General features: G+C 43.4%; 1 protein-coding gene across 1 annotated transcript in view; it reads right to left on the bottom strand.

Annotated features, from left to right (window-relative positions):
• Positions 1 to 25,116, bottom strand: part of LY75 (lymphocyte antigen 75) — a 237,303-nt gene that overhangs the window by 32,472 nt on the left and 179,715 nt on the right. Inside the window, exons 22-26 of the mRNA XM_082260091.1 lie at positions 21,204 to 21,309; positions 18,155 to 18,315; positions 17,924 to 18,053; positions 15,930 to 16,153; positions 8,682 to 8,847 (exon numbers count right to left, since the gene is read on the bottom strand). Coding sequence (XP_082116217.1) covers positions 8,682 to 8,847; positions 15,930 to 16,153; positions 17,924 to 18,053; positions 18,155 to 18,315; positions 21,204 to 21,309 — 787 coding nt within the window. The remainder of the gene's footprint in view (positions 1 to 8,681; positions 8,848 to 15,929; positions 16,154 to 17,923; positions 18,054 to 18,154; positions 18,316 to 21,203; positions 21,310 to 25,116) is intronic.

Here is a 25,116-nt window from a genome sequence, read left to right as displayed (position 1 = left end):
AACACTTCTATTTGTGTGGCTATACTCACTCCCCACTGTATCTATGAGGCAGTCATGGTTATTTCCCAGGCTGGACTGCAAACATGTCTACCCTTGTTCATCTCCCATACATGAAGGTTTATTTAAAAGTAGTAGTAGTTAAAGTAGTAGTTAAAAGCAAGGAACGATTGCTACAAAGTCTGTTCAGCTCACAATAAGTTACAAGGTCACTGCATTTTTGGCAACAGGTATTTTTACTCTGGACGAGTCCAGATAAGCACAGTAAGTTTAGATCAGCTGCACATGCTCAGTTTGGTCTCTATTGCTCAGAGAACACTTCCTGGTTTTGGAGGAGCTATTCATGTCACATGGTATTAACATTACACATTTGGGCGTGTATACAGATCCTAAATGACAGCCCAGTCCCTCCCTCCTCCTCCATGCCCAGTAACTAAAAAAAGAACACAGTGGGTGGGACGTCACATCTTGATTGATGGATTTTTTTTTTTTTTTCTTGGGAGGGTACATCTGATCAGCACAGGGCCAATCAGCACTGTCCAGACATGTTCAGACAGAGAATACAGGGTCTTGAAGCCTTATAGGACAATCATAGGAGAAATAAAACTCCTCCTGCAACTATCAGCACTCACTGATTCAAGTCACAAAACTGCACTGATTGCTATGTACAGCTGATGAGAAAAGGTATGTTTATATTTACTAAAATATTTGCATTTTCATGTTCTATGTACTGTAGGAGATTCAAATCTCCACAATGGGACAGATATGGCAAAAATAAATCTGACAGGGGTTACTATCCTTTGCTCTATCCAAAATGAAAAAAAAAAAATAATAATTTTCTCTACAGTTTCACTTTAACCACTTGCCATTTTACTGCGGCAGGCTGGCTCGGCTGCGCGAACCGACGTAGTACTACGTCGATCGCGGGCGTGGTGCTGGGGGGCCAGTGCGCGCCGGCGCGCCGAATTTTCACTAGGCAGCGGGGATGCCGATGCACGGGGCTGGCAGCTTCTATTTCCGCCGGCCACCCGAGATCGCTCCCCGCTGAGAGAGGACGCTCAGCTGTTGTAAACTCAGCCGACCAATCTGCTCTCTGAAATGATCACAGAGTGCCTGTGATCCTTCTATATAGGAACACAGGTCTCTATGGTCATTTCACAAGCCCCCCCCCCACAGTTAGTAAACACTCCCCTAGGCTTTGATCTCCCACTAGGCTAACCCCTTCCCTGCCAGTGTCATAGTAACAGTGCATATTTTTAGCACTGATTACTGTAGTAATGTCACTGGTCCCCCCAAAAGTGTGAAAAAAATGGATTTTTGTAAAATCTTACCGTAAAATCCTTTTCTCTTAGCTCATCGACAGACGTAGTCCTCGGTGATACACCACCTTCGGGTTATGTTACCTCCGCAGGAGCAGGACTAGACAGGAAATTAAAAAGCTCTGGCCACACCCCAGGGGCAGTCCCAGAGGGTATATCCTCTCTCTCTCTGCCTCAGCAAATCAGTTATGTGAAAAAGCAGTGCTTAGAGAATTTAACCCAACCCAACTCCAAAACAGAGGGGCGGGGACTACGTCTGTCGATGAGCTAAGAGAAAAGGATTTTACGGTAAGATTTTACAAAAATCCATTTTTCTCTAGCGCTCATCGACAGACGTAGTCCTCGGTGATACACCACCTTCGGGACGTCCCAGAGCAGTATCACAACTGAGGGGTGGGAAAATGAAATCAAATCCCAATCTAGAAGGCCCAACCGGTGCCAACTAGAAGTTTACAATGCTCATCCTTAATGATGAGACTCAACAAAAGAGAGAAAAAATTTTTTTTTTTTTTTTTTTTCAAACAGAAAAAAACCCTTGAGGTAGACCACCGGTCTCCTCAAATTGCGGCCTGCAAAACCTTGCGGCCAAATGAGGCATCCGCCGATGCCGTCACATCAATTTTATAGAATTTTGTAAAGGTATGTACCGACGACCAAGTGGCCGCCTTACATACCTGGACCACTGACGCCTGATGGCAAAAGGCCCAGGAAGTACTGAGCGCTCGAGTGGAGTGCGCCCTAACAGGGAACGGAGGACTCTGACCCTTAATAGAATAAGCCTGTACCACCGTTTGTCTAATCCATTTGGCAATGGTCGCGGCAGATGCAGGCAAACCCTTTCTGGGGCCATCCGTGATCACAAAAAGTGAATCCGTCTTACGGAATGATTCCGTAGCTTTCAGGTATACCCTGATTGCCCGAACCACATCTAAGGAATGCAACGCATGTTCCCGATGATGCTTGGGCTGAGGACACAAGGAAGGTAGTACAATATCTTCATTCAGATGAAAATCTGAAACCACCTTAGGAAGAAAAGATGGCTTAGGATGAAGTACTACCTTATCCCTATGAATCACTAGGTATGGGGACTGGCATGATAATGCAGCCAGTTCTGACACCCTGCGAGCAGAAGTAATAGCCACCAAGAAGGCCACCTTCTGGGATAAAGTAAGCAAGGGAATCTCCCTGATGTTTTCAAAGGGAGGTTTCTGTAGAACCGACAAAACCAAATTAAGATCCCAGGGCGGTAAGGGCGCGCGGACTGGAGGAGCCAGGTGCCGCACCCCCTGGATGAAATTCCGCACCAAGGATTTGGTAGCTAAAGGTTTCTGAAAGAAGATTGCTAATGCTGAAACTTGACCCTTGATGGTGCTCAAGGCTAGCTTCTGCTCAACCCCTTGTTGCAAAAAGGCCAATATTCGAGACACCGAATAGGTACGTGGAGGAAATCCTAAAGATTCGCACCACGCAATATAAGTCTTCCATGTGTGATAATAGACTTTGCTGGAAGTCGCTTTCCTTGCTTTAATAAGGGTAGGAATGACTGAAGTAGACAAACCTCTGTCCTTCAGTACTTGGGTCTCAATGGCCAGGCCATTAAAACCAGCGACTGTAAAGCACGAAGGTAAATTGGTCCTTGAGACCACAGACACTCCCTGAGACGAAGTTCCCACGGAACGTCTGCGACTAACATGTCCAAGTCGGCCAGGCCGGCTTGAGGAGGCCAGCCTAGAATTTCTAGGACCACTGGCGCTGATTGGATCTGAACCAGGCGTCCCTAGAGCTATCTGGCCCCGACCATCCGAGAAAGTCTGGTCGTTTTCTGTTCCCACACATTTATCAGATACCTGATAGTTATCAGGAAAAGTGATCTTTTCTGGTTGAACCTCAGGGACCGAAGTCACCCGACTAGAGGCTACTTGGCCTATCTGGTCAATCAGATCCGATTCCTGTGAGGTATCGGGACTAATCTTGGGAAAAGGTAAAGGAAAAGATCTATTCAGGGAACGGTAACTACCGCTTCCTGTGGTACTTAAATGTTGGAAGGGAAGAATCGCACCGGTAGTAGTGGTTGATGCTCGATCTAATGTCCTGAATACCGGTGAAAACGTCCCCCCACCCTGAAACCGGGTGGGGGCGCACCTTCAGGCTGTGTACTCCTTTACTTCGGGTTTGGCTGGGTTGGTCCTCTGCTTGTCCGACCAGCCCTTCTTGAACCCTCCTGGAGGAGTCTTGCCTTTCCCGGGAGTACCAGCCGGGCGCCCTTTATGGGCGGTAAAGAAAGGTCCTCGCTTGTTGCGAGGTCCCTTAGCTTTTGCAGCCTGTGGCAAAAAAGTGCTCTTGCCCCCAGTGGCATCCTTAATGATTTCATCTAGGTTGGCCCCAAATAGACGATTCCCCTGAAAAGGGAGATTGGTCAAGGTCTTTTTGGAACCTAGGTCAGCTGACCAGCATTTTAACCACAGAACACGTCTGAGGATCACTGCTAACTTAGATGCATGCCCTAATAAGGGAGTAGTGTCCAAGGCTGCGTCACAGATAAACCGTAGCCCTTGTATGATCTGTTCCATCAAATCAGATGTCTCCTGGGGAATATCTTTTCCCCTAAGATCTTGGCGTACCATTTTCGCCCATTCCGTAAGTGTCTGGGAAACTAGACCAATAACAATTACTGGTCTAAATGCTGACCCTATCAGAGAAAAGATAGTGCGGGACTCTGCTTCTATCTTTCGATCCACCGGATCCTTAAAGGACGAAGTGTCCTCCACTGGAATAACCGTGGCTTTATTCAGCCTGGCAATAGGCGGATCCACGACTGGTGGTACCGTCCATTTCTTAATGATGGATTCCTCAAACGGATAGCGTCTAGCAATACGCTTGGAAATAGTAAAGGTACGTTTAGAATGCTCCCATTCTCCTTTAATCTGATTACCAAAACATTTAGGTACAGGAAAAGCCTTCGCCGTCTTGATGGGCTTATTAGTCCCAAAAGGCCTCTCTGTTTCAGTTGCCTCTGCCGGTAAAGCCTCAAGTTTTAAGGTTTCTTGCACTGCCACAACTAGTGCGTCCACCAATGCTTCTTCCTGAATTATAGCAGGAGAAGAAGCGTCCTCCTCACTGTCTGAGGGGGCTTTACCTGGGATAACAGCCCTTGCAGAGGAACCTGCAACTGCAGTGACCATCTCTGAATCTGAGTCAGAGGTGTCAGATAGTATAGGGGTAGGCGGGGGTCGCTTCCTTGACCCCCGTCCCTGACAGGCCGCCTCCACCCGAGCCACCATAGACTCCAAAATTGCTGTAAATGACTCTATACTCTGTGCACCGGCGGGTCCCGAGGCCCCCTCGAGGGAAACAGGTGGGGGAATATGTGTGGCAGGGTCCATAATAACTCCAGTTACTTCCTGGATAATATAATTCAAAAGTAAAGAAAAAAACTTTTTTTTTTTTTTCTGACCCCCAGCGCCACAAAAAGCCCCTTAGTGTTACCTGCTAGGGATCCCTATCGATCGAGAGAGAGAGAAATAGACCCCCAGGCTCACCACTTGATGCTCAGAGTTAAACTGCAACAGCTTACAGCGCTGTCTAGACAAACAGGAAGTCTTTTGGCTGGCTGCCCAGGAAGAAAGGAGGCGGCTCCGCCCCTCTGCACGCCTTCCGGCGCCTCCCCCAAGCTCCACGAGGTGTAGGATCACCTCAAACATGGCCGCCCCCATGCTGGAGACACGAGGCTACGCCAAAATGGCGGCTCGTGCGATCCAGCAAAAAAAATGGCGGCGGCCTATACTGAATAGCGGTGTGCTGCAGGGCACACAACACTCTCTCTGCATGGGGATCTGGCGTGGTTGGCGGTACCGGCCCTGGCGGACCGCATGGCCGTTCGGGAGGCCTGCTAATAGCTGGAGATCTGATTTGGAAGGCAGTCTACATGTCCGTGGCTTCTGACTGGTAGGTAGCTTATACTTAACCCATAAGATTCCCAGAATGCCACAGCTTACATATTTTTTAAACATGTATACAATAGATTGTTAGCTCCCAAACCAAGCCTCCTGGCTTTTGCACACATAAAATCACACTCAAAGTAGGAGGATTTGTGACATGTTATAGGATAGAAAGGACTCTTTCTTACCATACAGAGAGGGGCCCGCGTTCACCACAAAACCCGTCAGGGAAAAAGGGGGAACATACTACTCACCATACCGGAACCAGGCGGGCACCAACTCCTGACAGTACCCCTCTCCACCGGGGCGGGAGGGCTGTCGACCGATACGGACGCCGTGACTCATGGTCTTTGGCGTTTCAGCGAGACGTTTAACTCGCGGGTTCAGTCCTTTTAATGGGACTTTGTCGCGGCCGACCCAGCGCGGAGCTATGGCCTGCACGCGCTCGTAGGCTGAACTGGGGTGACCACCGGATCTCAACATCCAGCCCGTCGCCCAGTTCAGCTTTCTTGCTTGAAGATCTCACAGGAACACTGGAGAAAAAAAGCTGTCTAAAAATCCTTTAAGAAAAAAATTCTTGCCAGGACCTAAGATCCCAGCAAGGTATCTAGGTCCTTACTCCTAACTAGACAGAAAATAACTGATTTGCTGAGGCAGAGAGAGAGAGGATATACCCTCTGGGACTGCCCCTGGGGTGTGGCCAGAGCTTTTTAATTTCCTGTCTAGTCCTGCTCCTGCGGAGGTAACATAACCCGAAGGTGGTGTATCACCGAGGACTACGTCTGTCGATGAGCGCTAGAGAAAGGTCAGTTAGGGAGGGGTCCGATCTGTCCGCCGCAATGTCAGAGTCCCGCTAAAAATTGCAGATGGCCACCATTACTAGTAAAAAAACAAAATGATAAATCTTTCCCCTAGTTTGTAGATGCGATAACTTATGCGCAAACCAATCAAAATACGCTTGTTGCAATTTTTTTTAACACAAATATGTAGCAGAATACAAATTGGCCCAACGGGATGAAAAAATTAGATGTTTCAATTTTTTTGGGAATGTTATATAGCAGAAAGTGAAAAATATTTTTTCTTCAGATTGTCGCTTTCATTTTGTTTATAGCGCAAAAAAAAAAAAAAAAGAAAAAAAAAATCGCACAGGTGATCAAATAACACCAAAAGAAAGCTCTATTTGTGGTAAAAAAAAAAAAAAAGAGGACACCAATTTTATTTCAGTACAGTATCGCACGACCACGCAATTGTCTGTTAAAGTAACAGTGCCGAATCGCAAAAAAATGGCCTGGTCATTAAGGAGGCAAATCCTTCCGGTCCAGCAGTGGTTAAAGACAAAAACAGAACAAAAAAAAAAAAAAAAAAAAACTACACACTTACCGTAAAATCCTTTTCTCTTAAGCTCATTGACAGACACAGATTCCATATCTTGATATCCATAGGGTATACTGCCCCCTACAGGAGTAGGACACTAGGCAGAAAAAAAGTTCTGGCTACACCTATGGGCAGTCCCAGGGGGTATACCCTCTCTCTCCCTGCTATAGGATGTCAGTTATGTAACAAAGCAGTGTCAGAGATCAAACCAACCCAACTCAAAATAGAGGGGCGGGTACTGCGACTGTCAATGAGCTTAAGAGAAAAGGATTTTACGGTAAGCCAAAAATCCAGTTTTCTCTGTCGCTCATTGACAGACGCAGATTCCATATCTTGATATCCATAGGGACGTCCCAAAGCAGTGCCATAAATGAGGGGTGGGATAACAGGAAAAAAAACCCAATCCAGAAAGCCAAACAGAGCCAACCAGAAGAACAGAGGACTCATCGAAACAAGAAGATGAGACCCACCTGAAAAAACAGAACCCCCGAGGTAGACCAAAGGTCCCCTCAAACAGCAGCCAGCAAAACCTTGCGGCCAAAGGAGGCATCCGCCGATGCCAGCACATCAACCTTATAAAATTTAGTAAAGGTATGAACAGACGACCAGGTAGCCGCCTTGCAAACCTGAAGCACCGACGCCTGATGGCGGAAAGCCCAGGAAGCACTAAAGCCCCGTACACACACGCAGATCGTCGTCATACAAACGTCGGCGGACGAAAGATCTGCCGATTGTATGCGTGTTAGTATGGTGCCTCCGACAGATGTCTGCACACAATCCGCGGACAAGAGTCTTTCTTGCAAACATGAAAATTTTTGTCTGCAGACACCAGAACGGACGATTGTTCGTCTGTCAGTACAGAAATCAGCCGACAGACCGCAGATTTGCAAGACTGGGCATGCTCAGAAAATAAAAAACACAGGGAAAGTTAACCATTACATGACATCACTTCTGCAGTCAGCTGAAGTCTGCGGACAAAATTCTTGTGCTGTCCTTGTGCTGTCTTTGCACTTTTCAACAGACACCGACATGCCGGGGAGAAAAGACGAACATTTGTATGACGACGATCTGTGTGTGTGTACGGGGCTTAAGAGCCAGAGTAGAGTGCGCCTTAACAGGGAATGGAGGAACCGGACTCTTAAGAGAATAAGCCTGCACCACCGTCTGCCTGATACACATGGAGATATTCGCGGCAGACGCAGGCAACCCTTTCCTAGGGCCATCCGTGATCACAAAAAGTGAATCAGACTTACGAAAGGAGTCAGTAGTAGCCAAGTACACCCTGATTGCCCGAACCACATCCAAGGAGTGCAACGCAAACTCCCGAGGATGACTGGGCTTAGGACACAGGGAAGGCAACACAATATCCTCATTCAAGTGGAAACCACCTTAGGAAGGAAGGATGGATGGATTCGGACGAAGAACCACCTTATCCCTATGAACCACCAGATAGGGGGAACGACAAGACATCGCAGCCAGTTCCGACACCCTGCGTGCAGAAGTGATAGCCACAAAAAAGGCCACCTTCTGGGATAAGGTAAGCAGGGGAATCTCCCTAATATTTTCAAAGGGACGTTTCTGGAGAACCGACAACACCAAATTAAGGTCCCAGGGCGGTAAGGGCGAGCGCACCGGAGGAACCAGGTGCCGCACCCCCTGGATGAAATTCCGCACCAGGGAATGAGTGGCCAGTGGCCTCTGGAAGAAAAGCTAGCTAAAAAAAAAAGATCTATCTAAAAAAAACTTGCCAGGACCAGAGATCCCAGCAAGGAACTTAGGTCCTTACTCCTGACTAGGCAGAAAAAAACTGACATCCTATAGCAGGGAGAGAGAGGGTATACCCCCTGGGACTGCCCATAGGGTGTAGCCAGAACTTTTTTTCTGCCTAGTGTCCTACTCCTGTAGGGGGCAGTATACCCTATGGATATCAAGATATGGAATCTGCGTCTGTCAATGAGCGACAGAGAAAAGGTGTTAGAGGAAAAAACCAAGCAAGCAATTTTAGAAATAATTTGTGTTAAGAAAAAAAAGAAAAGGAAAAACACAGTCTTACTTGTTGGTACATGACAAATAGCCCCAGGCAGCTCATCATCACAACTCTTTGTTTTCCATGTGCCGTCAACATCTATGAAAACACAATCTTCATCCTCCTGCTCATCCTTTGACCACTGGTTCAGGGTAACTGTGCTCCCATCCTGCCATCTGTAGTGGATTCCATCCTGAGATAACATGGCAGACACAACAAAGGGAAAATAAAACATTGCAAAAAAAAAAAAAAAACATAAAATATTAATCAACTACCAGTGACAAAAGAACCAGGTTGCAGTTGTGGTCAAGCCCTGCCTCCAGAGATCATACCTACTCCCCCTTTACTGAATAGAGCCAAAAAGATTAGAATTGTGTGGATGTCCCAATATGTATGGACCTGACTGTACATCACCACTAACTAAAGAAAGAACTCCACTGTTTGCGGGCGATCACGCAGCCTTCCGGTGGTCCTGCCAATGTACTGTATAGAACTGCTCCATACAACATATAATGCTGTGACTGGTCCTCTTTTTGTGCTCTATTTGGATTTTATACGTAACCGTTTTTTTTCTTTTCCATGCATTTTCTTGGCTTTGAGCTTTCTTGTTTTTATCATTCTTGTATATATACAATTTTATATAATATTTTATATGGTGTGAAGACTAATGGTGGCGAGACACTATACAAAAAATCGGCCGAAATTCGGTCATTTGAACAGTTTGCTCATGTTTCGGTCAGTTAATGGGCACAAAATCGGTATTCGGTTGTGATGTTTTTGAGCCACAAAAATGAAGGACAAGTTTGGAAATCTTCTGCCAAACGAATGATAAATCGAAAGGTTAATGTGATTCTCGTCCAAACGGTTTTCACTAGGTATATGTAAAAAAAAAAACTAACAAAACACAGATTCATTTATGCCCATTGAACGATTTATCGGTCATTACATGATGGCACGATCATCTGCTCTCACAGCAGAGTGTTCGTTTTTAAAAAAAGACAATTTTTCGTATAGTGTATGGCCAGCATTATTCAGGGTTGTACTGTGACTGTGGCTGTAAATACTGATTAATGAATTAGTTATCTCCAGGCCGTGTGCCCTTTTGGGGGCTGGAGGAAGTGCAAAACGTTTGACCCTTTTGTCCCCCGCTGTGTCACATTGTGTTTTTATGCTGCATCAATGTTTTGTGCCCAATAAAGATGTTATTCAGTGTTTAAAGTGGGAGTAAACACCCATGTAATATGTACAGTGCCTTGCGAAAGTATTCGGCCCCCTTGAACTTTGTGACCTTTAGCCACATTTCAGGCTTCAAACATAAAGATATAAAACTGTAATTTTTTGTGAAGAATCAACAACAAGTGGGACATAATCATGAAGTGGAACGAAATTTATTGGATATTTCAAACTTTAACAAATAAAAAACTGAAAAATTGGGCGTGCAAAATTATTCTGCCCCCTTAAGTTAATACTTTGTAACGCCACCTTTTGCTGCGATTACAGCTGTAAGTCGCTTGGGGTAGGTCTCTATCAGTTTTGCACATGGAGAGACTGAAATTTTTGCCCGTTCCTCCTTGCAAAACAGCTTGAGCTCAGTGAGGTTGGATGGAGAGCGTTTGTGAAGAGCAGTTTTCAGTTCTTTCCACAGATTCTCGATTGAATTCAGGTCTGGACTTTGACTTGGCCATTCTAACACCTGGATATGTTTATTTGTGAACCATTCCATTGTAGATTTTGCTTTATATTTTGGATCATTGTCTTGTTGGAAGACAAATCTCCGTCCCAGTCTCAGGTCTTTTGAAGACTCCATCAGGTTTTCTTCCAGAATGGTCCTGTATTTGGCTACATCCATCTTCCCATCAATTTTAACCATCTTCCCTGTCCCTGCTGAAGAAAAGCAGGCTCAAACCATGATGCTGCCACCACCATGTTTGACAGTGGGGATGGTGTGTTGAGGGTGATGAGCTGTGTTGCTTTTACGCCAAACATAACGTTTTGCATTGTTGCCAAAAAGTTTCGATTTTGGTTTCATCTGACCAGAGCACCTTCTTCCACATGTTTGGTGTGTCTCCCAGGTGGCTTGTGGCAAACTTTAAAGGACACTTTTTATGGATATCTTTAAGAAATGGCTTTCTTCTTGCCACTCTTCCATACAGGCCAGATTTGTGCAGTATACGACTGATTGTTGTCCTATGGACAGATTCTCCCACCTCAGCTGTAGATCTCTGCAGTTCATCCAGAGTGATCATGGGCCTCTTGGCTGCATCTCTGATCAGTCTTCTCCTTGTATGAGCTGAAAGTTTAGAGGGACGGCCAGGTCTTCGTAGATTTGCAGTGGTCTGATACTCCTTCCATTTCAATATTATCGCTTGCACAGTGCTCCTTGGGATGTTTAAAGCTTGGGAAATCTTTTTGTATCCAAATCCAGCTTTAAACTTCACAACAGTATCTCGGACCTGCCTGGTGTGTTCCTTGTTCTTCATGATGCTCTCTGCGCTTTAAAACGGACCTCTGAGACTATCACAGTGCAGGTGCATTTATACGGAGGCTTGATTACACACAGGTGGATTTTATTTATCATCATTAGTCATTTAGGTCAACATTGGATCATTCAGAGATCCTCACTGAACTTCAGGAGAGAGTTTGCTGCACTGAAAGTAAAGGGGCTGAATAATTTTGCACGCCCAATTTTTCAGTTTTTTATTTGTTAACAAAGTTTGAAATATCCAATAAATTTCGTTCCACTTCATGATTGTGTCCCACTTGTTGTTGATTCTTCACAAAAAAAATTACAGTTTTATATCTTTACGTTTGAAGCCTGAAATGTGGCAAAAGGTCGCAAAGTTCAAGGGAGCCGAATACTTTCGCAAGGCACTGTATGTATGTATGTATGTATGTATGCATGCATGCATGATTATAGGCTGTAAATATGTCCCCGGCTGCATCTATAGTAACTATCTCCTAAACAGTGCAGGTTTAGGAGATATTTACTATAGATGCAGCCGGTGAAGTAATTTGCGCATGCGCTCTGAAGAAATGCCGTAAACAGAGAATCCCATGCGCAGAAGTGACATCATTGCTGGCTCGGCCAGACACCCAGAGTCCCTTAACCCAGAAGGAAGACTGGGTGGAGAAGGAAGCGCCTGCAGCGGTGACAGAGCGCCGCTGAAGGGCTTCGTTTTCAGGTGTCAATGTGCTAGTATGCAATGCAAACTAGCACATTATGACTTCATCTGCCCAGGGCCCGGTTTCATTTTGGATGCAGTTTGCTACCGCTTTATGGTGTCCATCCGGATTTGTTCTAGTTGCCATACGGACTGTGGGAGTTGTAGGGTACATAGAGCAGTACACATAATCACAACTAATATGCGCTGCTCGTTTCAAACAAATGGAAGCAAAGGGGAAAAGGAGAGGTTCAGGCGTTCATGGAGGATGTAACAAGAAGGCAGGAGAACACAATAAAAATAGATTACATGGCTGTAAGTAGTGGGAGTGTATAGTATTGTTTTTTAGAGAATAAAAATATAGTTTAGTATCACTTTAAGGCTGGGTTCACATATATGCAGGGTCGGTTTCTGTGCAGAGTCCAGTACAGTTTCCATTTAGTGATTCAGGTGCGAATTTGACACTTAAATCACACCTGAACCGGACTACAAAATACACAGGACCCTTTATTAATTTGAACCGCAACTGGTCCGCACATCTGTGAACCGGCTTCATTAAAAGCCAGTCTGGTTCAAGTTAAGCGAATTGGATGCAGTTCAAAACGCATCCAATTCGCAGACACGCGAATCCGGCCTTAGTATATAAAAGGATTAGTGACAACTGTAGTTAAAAATACCAAATTACAACAACAGTTGCAATAACTGTAATAGCGATTGTAATTCACTTTGCCCTGCTATGAATGCCTAAAGTATAAAGGCAACATTTTTTTTTAGTGTCCAATAAGAATGCAGGGGGATTAGATTGCCTCTCAGATTTTATTGCGGTTTCCATCATCATTGAAAGTAAAATAAAATCCCAAATATTGGGTTGTCCCCAGAAAAGTAAGAGGGGAAATCTTCCAATAAGGACAGTAGTTCTGGTGACCTGGGGGTCCCCAAGGAATTTCCTTAATTTGCAGGGTTTTCCTCTCACTTCCTGTTTGGCTATTGAACAGGAAGTGAAGGTAAATCTCCACATTGGGACACAGATGGCAAAAAAAAAAAAAAAATCTGACATTACTGTATCCAGAATAAAAAAAAATGCCCTATAGTTCCACACTAGTATATACACAAAAGTGACTAGCCAACTAGACAAAGCTAACAGTCAGATATAAAACACATTAATGCAGCTCGGTACTCATATTAATAGATCTTTAAAATTACTTTTTTTTTTTAAATGCCAACAAGTGTAACTACCTGAATTTGACCTGTTATTTGTTTTTTTTTTTGCAATTCCTGCAGAGCTGACATCAGACTGCAAGGGGGAGAAGTGACACAAGGGGCACATCAGTATTGATGCAGCACTCATGTGGTAACGGGGGGGGACATGCAGATAAGAAGGGAGAGCAGAGTGACAAGTGATGAGCTTCATCAGTCTGCTGCATCTACTTTTACTGACCAGTCACAGACTGGGGGAGGGACGAGACCTACAAGTCTTACTTAAAGGGGTTGTAAAAGCAGTGTTCACAAACACTGCCAGCTCCTCTGCTAGGATAACATGTACTACACAGTATATGTTGTTTTTTTAAAATCCTTCTTCTAAATATCTTATTTCTGCTCGATCACATGACCGCCCATCGCGCTCTTCCTCCGATGTATGCACTACAGAGGGAGGGGCCGAGATCTCCCGCTGACATTTGTCAGGCGGTCATGTGACCGCTGTTCGGCGACGAGAAAAGGTATTTAGAAGAAGAATTAAAAAAAAAAAGAAAAAAACAACATACACTCTATAGTACATGTTATCCTAGCAGAGGGGCTGGCAGTGATTGTGAGCAGTAATTTATAGTGCTTGGAACGGTGCTAGAAGGGGAGGGAAGAGGGTGGTTCACACACAGGAGCTGACCGGCAGGGAGGCAGGGGGATAAGGCAGGTGAGGGCAGAGAGGAGAGAGGAGAGCTGCGGATGACGGAGGCACGTAAACTGACAACGGTGTCGGGACTCATCAGCCATGATAAACTGTGGTCAGTCTACAGGGGGGGGGCAGAACCAGGCAGGATCAGCCAGGTATTTCAGGTGACAGAAAATGCCAAATTACTCAGCACATGCACTAGGCTGTTATTCATGCTTTAACCACTTTAGAACCGCTCACAGTAATACTACTGCGGCAGAGTGGTTCGTTATCGTCCAGCGACGTAGTATTAACGTCGTTGGACACTCCCCCTTCTGGGCGGCGCTTGCGCGCCGCCGGAGGCTCGCTCCCGCTGTTTTCATTCACAGCGGGAGTCGGGCCAGGGGAGGAGCAGCGGCGATCGCCGCTGCTCTTACCCGATCGTCGGGGATCGAGTCTGGAGATCCGCCCGCTGTGTGTAAACACAGCGGGCGGATCTCCATAGTGACAGGGAGTGACAGATCGGACTGTTCAGCATAGCTGGACATCCGATCTGTCCATGACTCACACAGTCACCTCCCCCCCTACACGTCCGTAAGCACCAGGCATACATTAACCCCTCCCTCTCCAATAAAATTAACCCCTTCCCTGCCAGTGTCATTTTTACAGTAACAGTGCATATATATAGCACTGATTACTGCAGTAATGTCACTGGTACCCCCAAAAGTGTCAAAAATGTCAGTCAAGGGTCCGATCTGTCCGCCGCAATGTCGCAGTCCCGCAAAAAAAAAAAAATCGCAGATCGCCGCCATTACGCGTTAAAAAAAAAACACCAAAAATGACAGAAATCTTTCCCTTTGTTAGTAAACGCAATAACTTTTGCGCAAACCAATCAAAATACGCTTATTGCGATTTTTTTTACCAAACATATGTAGCATAAAACAAATTGGCCAAAAATTTTTAAAAAAATTGGTTTTTACATCTTTTTTGGGGGGAATTTCATATAAAAAAAATGTTAAAAATATTGTTATTTTTTCAAAATAAACGCTTTTTTTTGTTTATAGCGCAAAAAGTAAAAATCGCACAGGTGATCAAATACCACCAAAAGAAAGCTCTGTTTGTGGGAAAAAAAGGACGTACATTTCGTTTGGGTACGGCGTCGTACGACCGCGCAATTGTCAGTTGAAGTCGCACAGCGCCGAATCGCAAAAAGTGGCCTGGACGGAAGACAGCAAAATCCTCCTGTGGTAAAGTGGTTAAATGAACAAGATTTTTTTTTTTTTTTAACTTTTACTGCAGCACAGAAAAATCTGGGCAAGGCTGTACTGTAAGGTGGAGCTGTGCCAACTCAGGACTGGATAAAGAGAAATACAAATCCTTTTGGCAAGTAAATATATACAGGCATACACTCGCGAGTACAGACACAGCCTGGTCAGCTTGGCATGGCACTACTCCCAGTTTTTAACATTGGCGACTATGGGAAATCTTGGTCAGCTTGACATGGCACTGCTCCCAAACCATAAGTGACAGATATACCAAACTTGGGGAGCACCGAGAGGGGGCCCAGGACTACAACATATCCTATTTGTGGTAGGCCAGCTTGCCTAGATAATCTACCATGTCATAGTCCTGGATACCCTTAACATGCTCCCCAAGCTTGGTGTCCTTGTCACTTATGGTTTGGGAGCAGTGCCATGTCAAGCTGACCAAGATTTCCTATTTTTACATGCATTGAGAAATGAAAAAAGGTATTGCTTCACTTTAAGTACATTTTCATTTTACATACATGCTCTGGCCCCATTGTGTACTTAAAAGTGGGGTATGCCTGTATATGCATTTCAACTGTGTGTTTAGTTGTTAGCCCTAACTCTGTTTTAAATAAATTATTAAATAAACATTTAAATATTAAAAAAAAGTAACCCTGCCATAAAAGTATGAGGGCTGCTGTTGCTGGCTTCTGAAAATGCCCCTTTTCTGTCCTATATTGATTTACTCACTTCAATTTTTATGTTGACCTACTGGCCTAAGTCACTTCAAAATCACCTGACTTGAATAAAGCAAAAAATAAATAAAGTAAATAAAGTAAAAAGTACAATGTGAGTGTCAAATCCCTATTCACATGCTTGTTCAAGTCAAGTATCGCGGTGAAAGGGCCAGTATAACAGAGTACTAGCATTTTCAGAAAGACAGGCCCCAAACAGCACGCTCCATGTTTCTTTCATGACAGATTTCTTTAAATGCACTTACATCCCTGCTAGAGAGTCCAATCCAAAATGGCCGATCTGCCTGCTTAACAGTGACGACAAGAAAGGACAACTGGTACTGGTCGGTTATACTGACTAGTTCCATTTGTTTGCTTCTACATTCTTCTAAAGCCATGTACCAAGACATGTTCTTCTGAAGGATTTTATACGCCTTCTTCTTGAAGCTCCCATCTTCTTTAACAAATGTTGGCACTTTGGTCCCATTATCTGGAATGTTTAAGGAAAAGAAATGATTAGTGGCTGTAGAAATATCTCCATCTCCTTCCTAGCAATCAGCTTCTCCTTGCTGCTAGGGCAGGACAGAACATTGGAAGGAGGCATTGATTGGTTAAAAAGGGGGAACAAACCCGCTTTTAGTCGGGCACTTTCAAGATAAGGAAAAAAAAGTATAAGTGAATTCAAAAAGAGCGTTAAGGTGGTTGTAAACCCTCACATATACTCCGTGAAGGGACTATACTCAAGTGATATACAAAGATGAAACAAATCCTCCTGCATAAGTTGTATCTGCAGCCGTCTCTTCTCTACATCCACTCAAAGTGCTGAGCTTTATAAAGCTTGTCTGAGTGGTCAGAAAAAATGGAGCGGAGAGCTGAAGTTACACTTTGCAGAGCTTAGTGAGGAAAGCTCAGAGCGGATTGGAGAGAAGAGACACCCCCCTCCCCCTTTACACAGCACAAAGGAACAGAGAGGAGCCGAGTACCCGGAAGTGATGTCATGACATCACTTCCGGGTTTTTATATGGATTCCCGATCAGAGCCGAATGCGGCTTTAATCGGGCCTTCAGCGGCCGTGCAGGCTGGTTGCCCGGGAGACACGGACGAGCTGCGGAAGGCAGCAGGAGGGGGGGGGGGGGATGTCCCTTCCCGCTCCTTGTAATGACAGCCGAGTGGCTTCTCAGCCGCATGGGTTGTCATTACAAGACAGCCGACGGTCAACTATGGACGCCGGTACCAGGGTGATGCCTTTAGCTGCAGGCATCACTCCGGTACAAGCACTTTCCCGAAATATCGGCAATATCAGCCACCTTGGTGGGCGATTCTGATATATCAGGGAAAGTGCATATTGGCCCTCGATATATCAGCTTTGCCGATATTCGGTCGGTCCCTACCTACGTCTGTACTTTTTTTCTCCATCAGCTTATTCCGAAAGCGATTACCGTTTCTATTAATTGAGCCTCCCTCTTAGATTGTAAGCTCTAACGAGCAGGGCCCTCCAATCCTCCTGTATTGAGTTGTACTGTAACTGTACTGTCTGCCTTCATGTTGTAAAGCGCTCCGCAAACTGTTGGCGCTATATAAATGCTGAATAATAATAATACCGGTTGACCATCCTTGAACACCCCTTCTAAAACGTTTTCTTTGTACATTACTACTATTTTGGGTTGATGGCTCACCAGTATTTAGGCATATATGGCATTTAGATTGGTTTGATTTTTATTCCCCTCCACATCTAGAAGAACATTTTTACATCTTTACTTGCTTGCTCCCAATATGTACCATCACTGCAGACCACTGCTTTCACACAGAGAGAACGAGTCCTCTGCAGCATGCTGGCAGGGAGACAGGCATTTTTACTCCGGCTATGGCTGCTTCCTAAAGAAAACACACTGCATGACTTTTAACACTTTTTTTGTTTTGACGCACCTAAAAAACTATAAGATTAGCTGGACGTTAACGTAAACCTGTTATAAGAGGAATAACTAGGGCTGCCACTGGTGAATGCCTTAGGAAAATGCTAGTTGCCTGGCTGAAATACTCTGAGCTACTAACCCTGAAAAAAAAAAAAAAAACACATCAGGAAAGTCAGGTGTCCTCATCTGCACACTTGTTCTGTATAGTGGCTCAAAGTAATGAAGCCAGAGAGTCGGAATTACAGACAGGCAGTTAGAATTTCCATAAGGAGAGGTTAGCATTACCGCCTCCATCTTTCTCAAATGACAAGTTCCCCTTAAAGGAAAGCCAAAAGTGACAATCCTACCTCTGGTTGTCTGGCAGACTGTCACATACTGCTGGTCTGAGCAAGCGGTGAAATCCCATGTTCCAACAAATGATGACTTTGGATCATTCAAGAAAAACACACATTGCTGATATTTCTCCTGATCACTTGGCTGCATGTAGTGGGGGAAAAAAAAAAACATAGAATTATGTATAGTGAAGAAAAGCAGCCTTGATTAAAACCAAATCATCAATTTAAAAACTTTCTACGTACATTAAACTCAAGCCTCTTTAATCTCCTCTCCAGAAGCGGGTTAAAGTTTGTGTAAGAGACACCAGAGCCATCAATCCAGCTGTTTTGGGCGGTGTTCAAAATGAGCCGTAGACCAATCCAAAACTTTTGAGTTAAGTCTGAACTGAAGTAGGTAATGAAATCTGCAAAGGGAACAAAACCAAAATTCCACCAGAGAGAAGTTATACCCACAAAATTTGTTAAATCTGGACATTCAAAATAAAAACAATAACAGAATCTCAAACATTTCTTGTGTATAGGCAGCATGATGGCATGGTGGTTACCATTCTGCTGAGGTCCTGGGTTCAGTAACCATCAGGAACACAACCTGAATGGAGGAATTATCCCTTTGTTTGTGTGGACTTTAAGTGTTCCAGGTATGCATATCAAACTATTTTTAATCCTTTATTTGTATATCTACGGATTACTTCTATTTCCCTGAACAAGCTTAAGGTTTAAAAACTTCAAAAGATCCCCACACATTTACTTTAATTCTGTGACACTATGCCCTAGGAATAGGCACAGCTGTGTCACACGTCACAGAGTCTGCCTTCTGAACTACAGAGGTGCCGAAAAGGAGGAGTTTCAGGAGGCGGGGGCAGTACAGGATTCACTACCTATATGCATCACAGTACCATGGGACATGTAGTCTTTAGAAACTGAAAGTAAACAGCTAAGGAAGAGCTGAAAAGAATGATGGGAATATAGGAAAGTGTGGAAAGAGGGCCAAGGAGCTTTTAAGTAAGCAAACATGCCTTTACTCAAAATGTGAAAAAGTTTTTTTTTTGAGTAAGATCATACTGGATTGTTAGAGATAACTATTACAATGTTATGCCTTAAAGTGGAACTATAGACAAAACTTTTGAGTAGAATAATTTTTTTTACATTTGTAACCCGTTGGGGAAATTTACCTTCACTTTCTGTGCCATAGCCAAAACAGGAAGTGAGAGGAAATCCCTGCAAATTAAAGGAATCCCTTGGGACCCCCAGGTCACCAGAACTAGTGTTCCTATTGGAAGATTCCCCTCTATTACTTTTCTGCGGACAACCCAAATTTGGGATTTTCTTTTACCCTCACTTTCAATGATAATGGTAAACAGGACAAATAGGGTGAATCTTCTTACTTTTGAAATTGTAATTTTGTGTCACAATTTTTTTGAAAATTAATAAATACATTTTTCCCACAATTTTTTTTTTTTTTTTTTTTTACATACGGTCACCAGAGCATTACAGCATTATCACATAACATTATCACATAACTGGTGTGGCGGTGATCAGGGTCACTGACTGGTGACAGTATGTTCAAAAAGAAAAAAAAATAATTTTTTTTTAACTTTTTTTAAAGTTTTTTTTTTTTTTTGCATACCGTGACCAGAGCAGTACAGTGTTACCATAATGACACTGTACTACTCTGGGGAAGTAATCAGGATTTTTTTCTTTTTTGTTTACACTGATTGCTTATCACTGTTATAAGCAATCATTTTTATGAATGGCATCCATTGATTTATTGTGTACTATTGTAAAGTTGGGATTGGGCGCAGCAATCACATGGTACATGTGCACTGTGATTGGCCCCGTCTGTACAATATGATCATTGTGACCAATTACAGTGATCAACACAACATTACATAATGCATGGCTATGAATGAAAGCCATTCATGGTGTAAAACTGTCATGTTATTGTGGTGATTGGTCACATGGTACTGGCCCGGCACAGTGACCCGTCAACTGCTGTGTCCGGTGGACACAGCAGGTGGCAAAACGCGGTGCAGCGCGGGCCCTTGGGCCCGCGTGAGGTGCGATTCTGGAAGGACATCATATAAGGTCGACCCAGATTGGGAGAGCTCCCGCTCGGCTGTCATAGGACAGTTGGCCGAGCGGGAACAAGTTAAATGCCTTCTCATGATTGGTAATAATAATTTGTTCTTTGACTTTAGAGTGGCCTCTCAACCTTTTTACCCCAAAGAAAACACTAAATTAAATTTACAGGTTTGAAGGAACACTTGGAAAACCAATTCATTGGGGGTTAATCAGGGCTGGGACAAGGGGTGACCAGGAGAGGCAGCTGCTCAGGGTGCAGCTGTAGGGGAGGGCCACAAGCAAGCTTCAGATCAGCCTCAACACATGCAAGTTTCAGATCAGTGGCTAGCAACCAGAGGGCTGCAGCTTTCTTTCTGCTCTGATAGCTTCTGCTTCCACACTGCTTAAAGATACCCACTCTCCACCCCATCCACCCACAGCTGACATAAAAACACACCGTAAATGTTCAACTACTTTGTAGGCACAAGAAAACAAGCAATTGGCCACATAGGGGCAGGTGCACACTCCATGCCATCCATAGACAGAGTAAGGGAGAAAAGAATAGTCACAAGGTGGTACACTAATTCTACAGTATGCATTAGGAGGGGAGTTCTGTACCCTTGCCCTGGGTGCTGTATGAACCTGTCCCAGTACTGAGGTCAATAGCAAAATGCCCTACATTAGTGGTCAATAGGAATGCAACCCTACAGTGGAGGTCAGAATGCCACCTTTCTAGACAGCTAAAAAAAATTTGGTGTCATGAAGCTGGCTCTGCCAAATGGCGTTGGCCCTGGAACTTTCCAGGCACCATCAAATGGAAGGTCAATCAGCCACAAGGAATCTCTAGCAAACTCTGGAGGAACCCTAGGTGGAAAGGCTGCTCTAGAGTAAAACATCAACAATTATGATGCACAAAACTTACTGCCCATTAAATAATAGAGTTGAATTTATTGTATTTTTTTTTATAAAATCTTTATATATTTTTCTAATTAGAATATAGAGATCGCCTAAACAAGTTGAAAGATAGCCACATACAGAGAAACAGTAGCATCATATGAATATTAAACACAATGAACAGACAAAGCAGAAACGATGTGGTAGGAAATAAATGTCTACCAAAGGAAATTTTTTGGTCACTTAGAACCTTAGAACTAAAAAAGCCTGATGGGCGGAGGGATTAGAAAAATCATAACATCAAAGATAGTAAAACCATTTAACAAGTACAATTTACCCTGGTCATGTTGGCTTGAAATTGTTGGAAGCTTTCCCCCATGTTTTTGGCAGTATTCATTTGCAGCAGAGAATGTCAAATATTTTCGATCGACTTTTAAAAAACACTGTAAAAATGGAGAAAAGAATACGTGACTAATACACGTTATACAATAACAGTGCCACACAGACTAAATATAAACTTTTCAGATCAAACCCTTGTTGGCAGCAAAACAGCTTACAAGTGGATATTATTCTTATTACACAGGATTTATATAATGCCAATGTTTTATAAAATAAACGGGGAAGGAAAAAAATAAGATCAATAAATGGAGATGGTAAATTGAAGACAAGAAGGTTAGGAGGGCTCTGCTCATGAGAGCTTACAATCTAAAAGAGAAGGGTAATTGATAATAACTGTAATAACTGTGTGGAGATTAGGCTTGTGACGATATCAGATTTTCATGCTGCGATTAATTGATTAAGGTTTTGCCACGGTATACGGTATTATCACGGTATTCCATTATTAAATTTAAATTATTAAATTTCTACCTCACTTGAATTTCATTGCTGAATTTAGGGGCTTTGGTTCACTTATGCACATTATTATATAGTCAGTCAGTACAGACTCTGTGAACCAGGCCTAAAATAGGTCATCAAGCAGTGTCTGGCCTAACTGGTGATGACTGGTCCTGGCGCTCGGCTCCGATCCGATGGCCTGGTCATTAAGAGGGCAAATCCTTGTGGTCAAGAAGTGGTTAAACCTGAAGGAGGTGTTGTTTATAAATTACTTTACTATTGCTTTAGGCCTGGTTCACATGTATGCGGGTTGGTGGTTCACATGTATGCGGGTTGGCCGCCCACATTTGCACAGGCATAGCAGCCCATTGATTTGAACGGGCTGCTATGCCCTCATTTTCCACAGAAAAAAGGTGCATGCAGCATTTTTTTAAAATTCAGTGGCCTTGAAATCCATCCTGCTTTTGCACCATGCGACTAACCTGCAGTTCCTGCTCTGGCAAGCTTTCTGCATTTTTTGTATACGTGGGCACGGCCTTTAAAAACAGTTTGCATGTGCAGCAACGTCAGGTAAGTCGCATGGTGCAAAAGAAGGATGGATTTCATGGCCACTGCATTTTTTTAAATTCTGCATGCACCTTTTTTCAGCTGAAAACGCAGGCATAGCAGCTCAAGCCCATTCACATCAATGGGCTGCTATGTCTGTGCAAATGTGGGCCCCCAACCCGCATACATGTGAACCACCAACCCGCATACATGTGAACCAGGCCTAAAGCAATAGTAAAGTCATTAATAGATAAAAACACCGGTCCTCCTGCAGGTTTAACCACTTCTGGATCGCAAGGATTTGCCCCTTTAAAGACCAGGCCATCGGATCAGAGCGCCAGGACCAGTCATCACCAGGTAGGCCAGACACTGCTTGATGGCTAAATAATAATGTAATGTGGGCTGCTATGCGTGTGTGTGTGTGTGTGTGTGTGTGTGTGTGTGTGTGTGTGTGTGTGTGTGTGTGTATGTATGTATGTATGTATGTATATATATATGTATATATATATATATATATATATATATATATATATATATATATATATATATTATTAGAGCTGCACGATTCTGGCCAAAATGAGAATCACGATTTTTTAGCTTGGAATAAAGATCACGATTCTCTCACGATTCTCTGTGTAACAAAAAAAAAAATTGGGATAACTTTACTGTTACGTTTTTTTTTATTCATTAAAGTCTATTAATTGCGTTTGAAAGACTGCTGCGCAAATACAGTGTGACATAAAATATTACAACAATCGCCATTTTTTTCTGTAGGGTCTCTGCTAAAAAAATATATAAAATGTTTGGGGGTTCTAAGTACTTTTCTAGCAAAAAAAAAACTGATTTTAACTTGCAAGCAACAAGTGTCAGAAAAAGATCCAGTCTTTAAGAGGTTAAACTTCCTTTCTCCCTGGCAGAGGGAAGGAAAAGATACAATGTAATCATTTTTGTTTATAGTTAGGCGTTAGCTGAGTGAGTGAATGAGTCATCCAGCTCACTGAAATGTATCAATTCACAAGTCAGACCCAGGAGCAGAGAAACTCGGTATTTTAAAAATGCCACAATAACAATACCGTGGCTATGCAATACCGCGATATATCGAATTACCGAAAACCGGCATATGTCTGGTGGAGATGAGTTGTTCAAGACATAAAATTCACTCGATGGCTAGAGGCAAGATGAGCATGCCTGAAGAGATGGGTTTTTGGAGAAACTGAAACCAGGCAGACAAGAGTAGGAAATAGTAACACGTTAGGCTAGGGGAGTTCCAGAGGTTGCAAGAGGCTCTGGAGAAGTCCTGGACACAAGCATGGGAGGAGGGCATGGAGAGATAGACAGCAGAAGGTCTTGGGATGAGGGTAGAGGACCAGTTTGATATCTTGAGACAAGGTTTGTAATGAGACCGGGAAGCAGAAATGAAGAACCCTTTGTATGTTGTTATTATTTAGCATTTTATTTTTTGGACAATCAGAAGACAGTAAAGGGATTGGCAGAGATGTGTTGCGGACGCTGAGTTTGACAGCAGCATTCATAATAGACCGAAAAGGGGAGAGCCCGTGTAGAGGTAGGCCAATGACTAGGAAGTTAGCCTAGCCAAGAGAGGTCCACTGAGCGATTTATCTTAGTGGTGTTGTGTCTTAAGAAGAATTATTGCTCTCCCTCTGGCATGCACAGAGACATGCAACATTTGTAGGACAATGAACATTTTTTTACGTAGGAGCCCCTAATGTATGTGAGCTCAAAATCTGAAATTTTTTTTTTTTGGATGTAACTTTTCTTTTCCACTTACATTTAATACTATTCACACAGGGTACCAAAATCCCCCGGTGTGACAGCAATTTTATTCTGATAGGTTCTCTTTAACTACTTGCCGACTGCCCACAGTATATATATATATATATATATATATATATATATATGTATATGTATATGTATATATATATATATATATATATATATATATATATATATATGTATATATATGTATATGTATATATATATATATATATATATATATATATATATATATATATATATATATATATATATATATATAAAATTGGGCGTGCAAAAGTATTTAGCCCCCTTAAGTTAATACTTTGTAGTGCCACCTTTTGCTGCGATTACAGCTGTAAGTCGCTTGGGGTATGTCTCTATCAGTTTTGCACATCGAGAGACTGAAATTTTTACCCATTCCTCCTTGCAAAACAGCTCGAGCTCAGTGAGGTTGGATGGAGAGCGTTTGTGAACAGCAGTTTTCAGTTCTTTTCACAGATTCTCGATTGGATTCAGGTCTGGACTTTGACTTGCCCATTCTAACACCTGGATATGTTTATTTGTGAACCATTCCATTGTAGATTTTGCGTTATGTTTTGGATCATTGCCTTGTTGGAAGACAAATCTGATCAGAAGACTGATCAGAGATGCAGCCAAGAGGCCCATGATCACTCTGGATGAACTGCAGAGAGCTACAGCTGAGGTGAGAGACTCTGTCCATAGGACAACAATCAGTCGTATACTGCAAAAGGTCGCAAAGTTCAAGGGGGGTGAATACTTTCGCAAAGCACTATATACACATATATACATATACATACATATACACACACACACACACAAACGTCATGATTTTGACAATAAATTCCATTGTTATGGCAGCAGCTGGATGCCATAACCCCGGTATCTTTATTCTGTGGGCGATTCGGCGTTAGATAAAAGTGATCCCAGTGGGGCATTCACCACGGGATTACTTTTAGAGGCAACAGGAGAGATTTTTAAGTACCGTAGTTTGTCGCCATCCCAAGAGCATACACAATTTTAAAGCATGACATGTTTGGTACCCATTTACTCGGCGTAACATCCTCTTTCACATT

Source organism: Pelophylax lessonae (assembly GCF_965119305.1).
Source record: "Pelophylax lessonae genome assembly, chromosome: 6".
Lineage (NCBI taxonomy): Eukaryota > Metazoa > Chordata > Amphibia > Anura > Ranidae > Pelophylax > Pelophylax lessonae.
The sequence above is the reverse complement of the archived record's forward strand: the minus strand, read 5'-3'. Positions and strand labels throughout refer to the sequence as shown.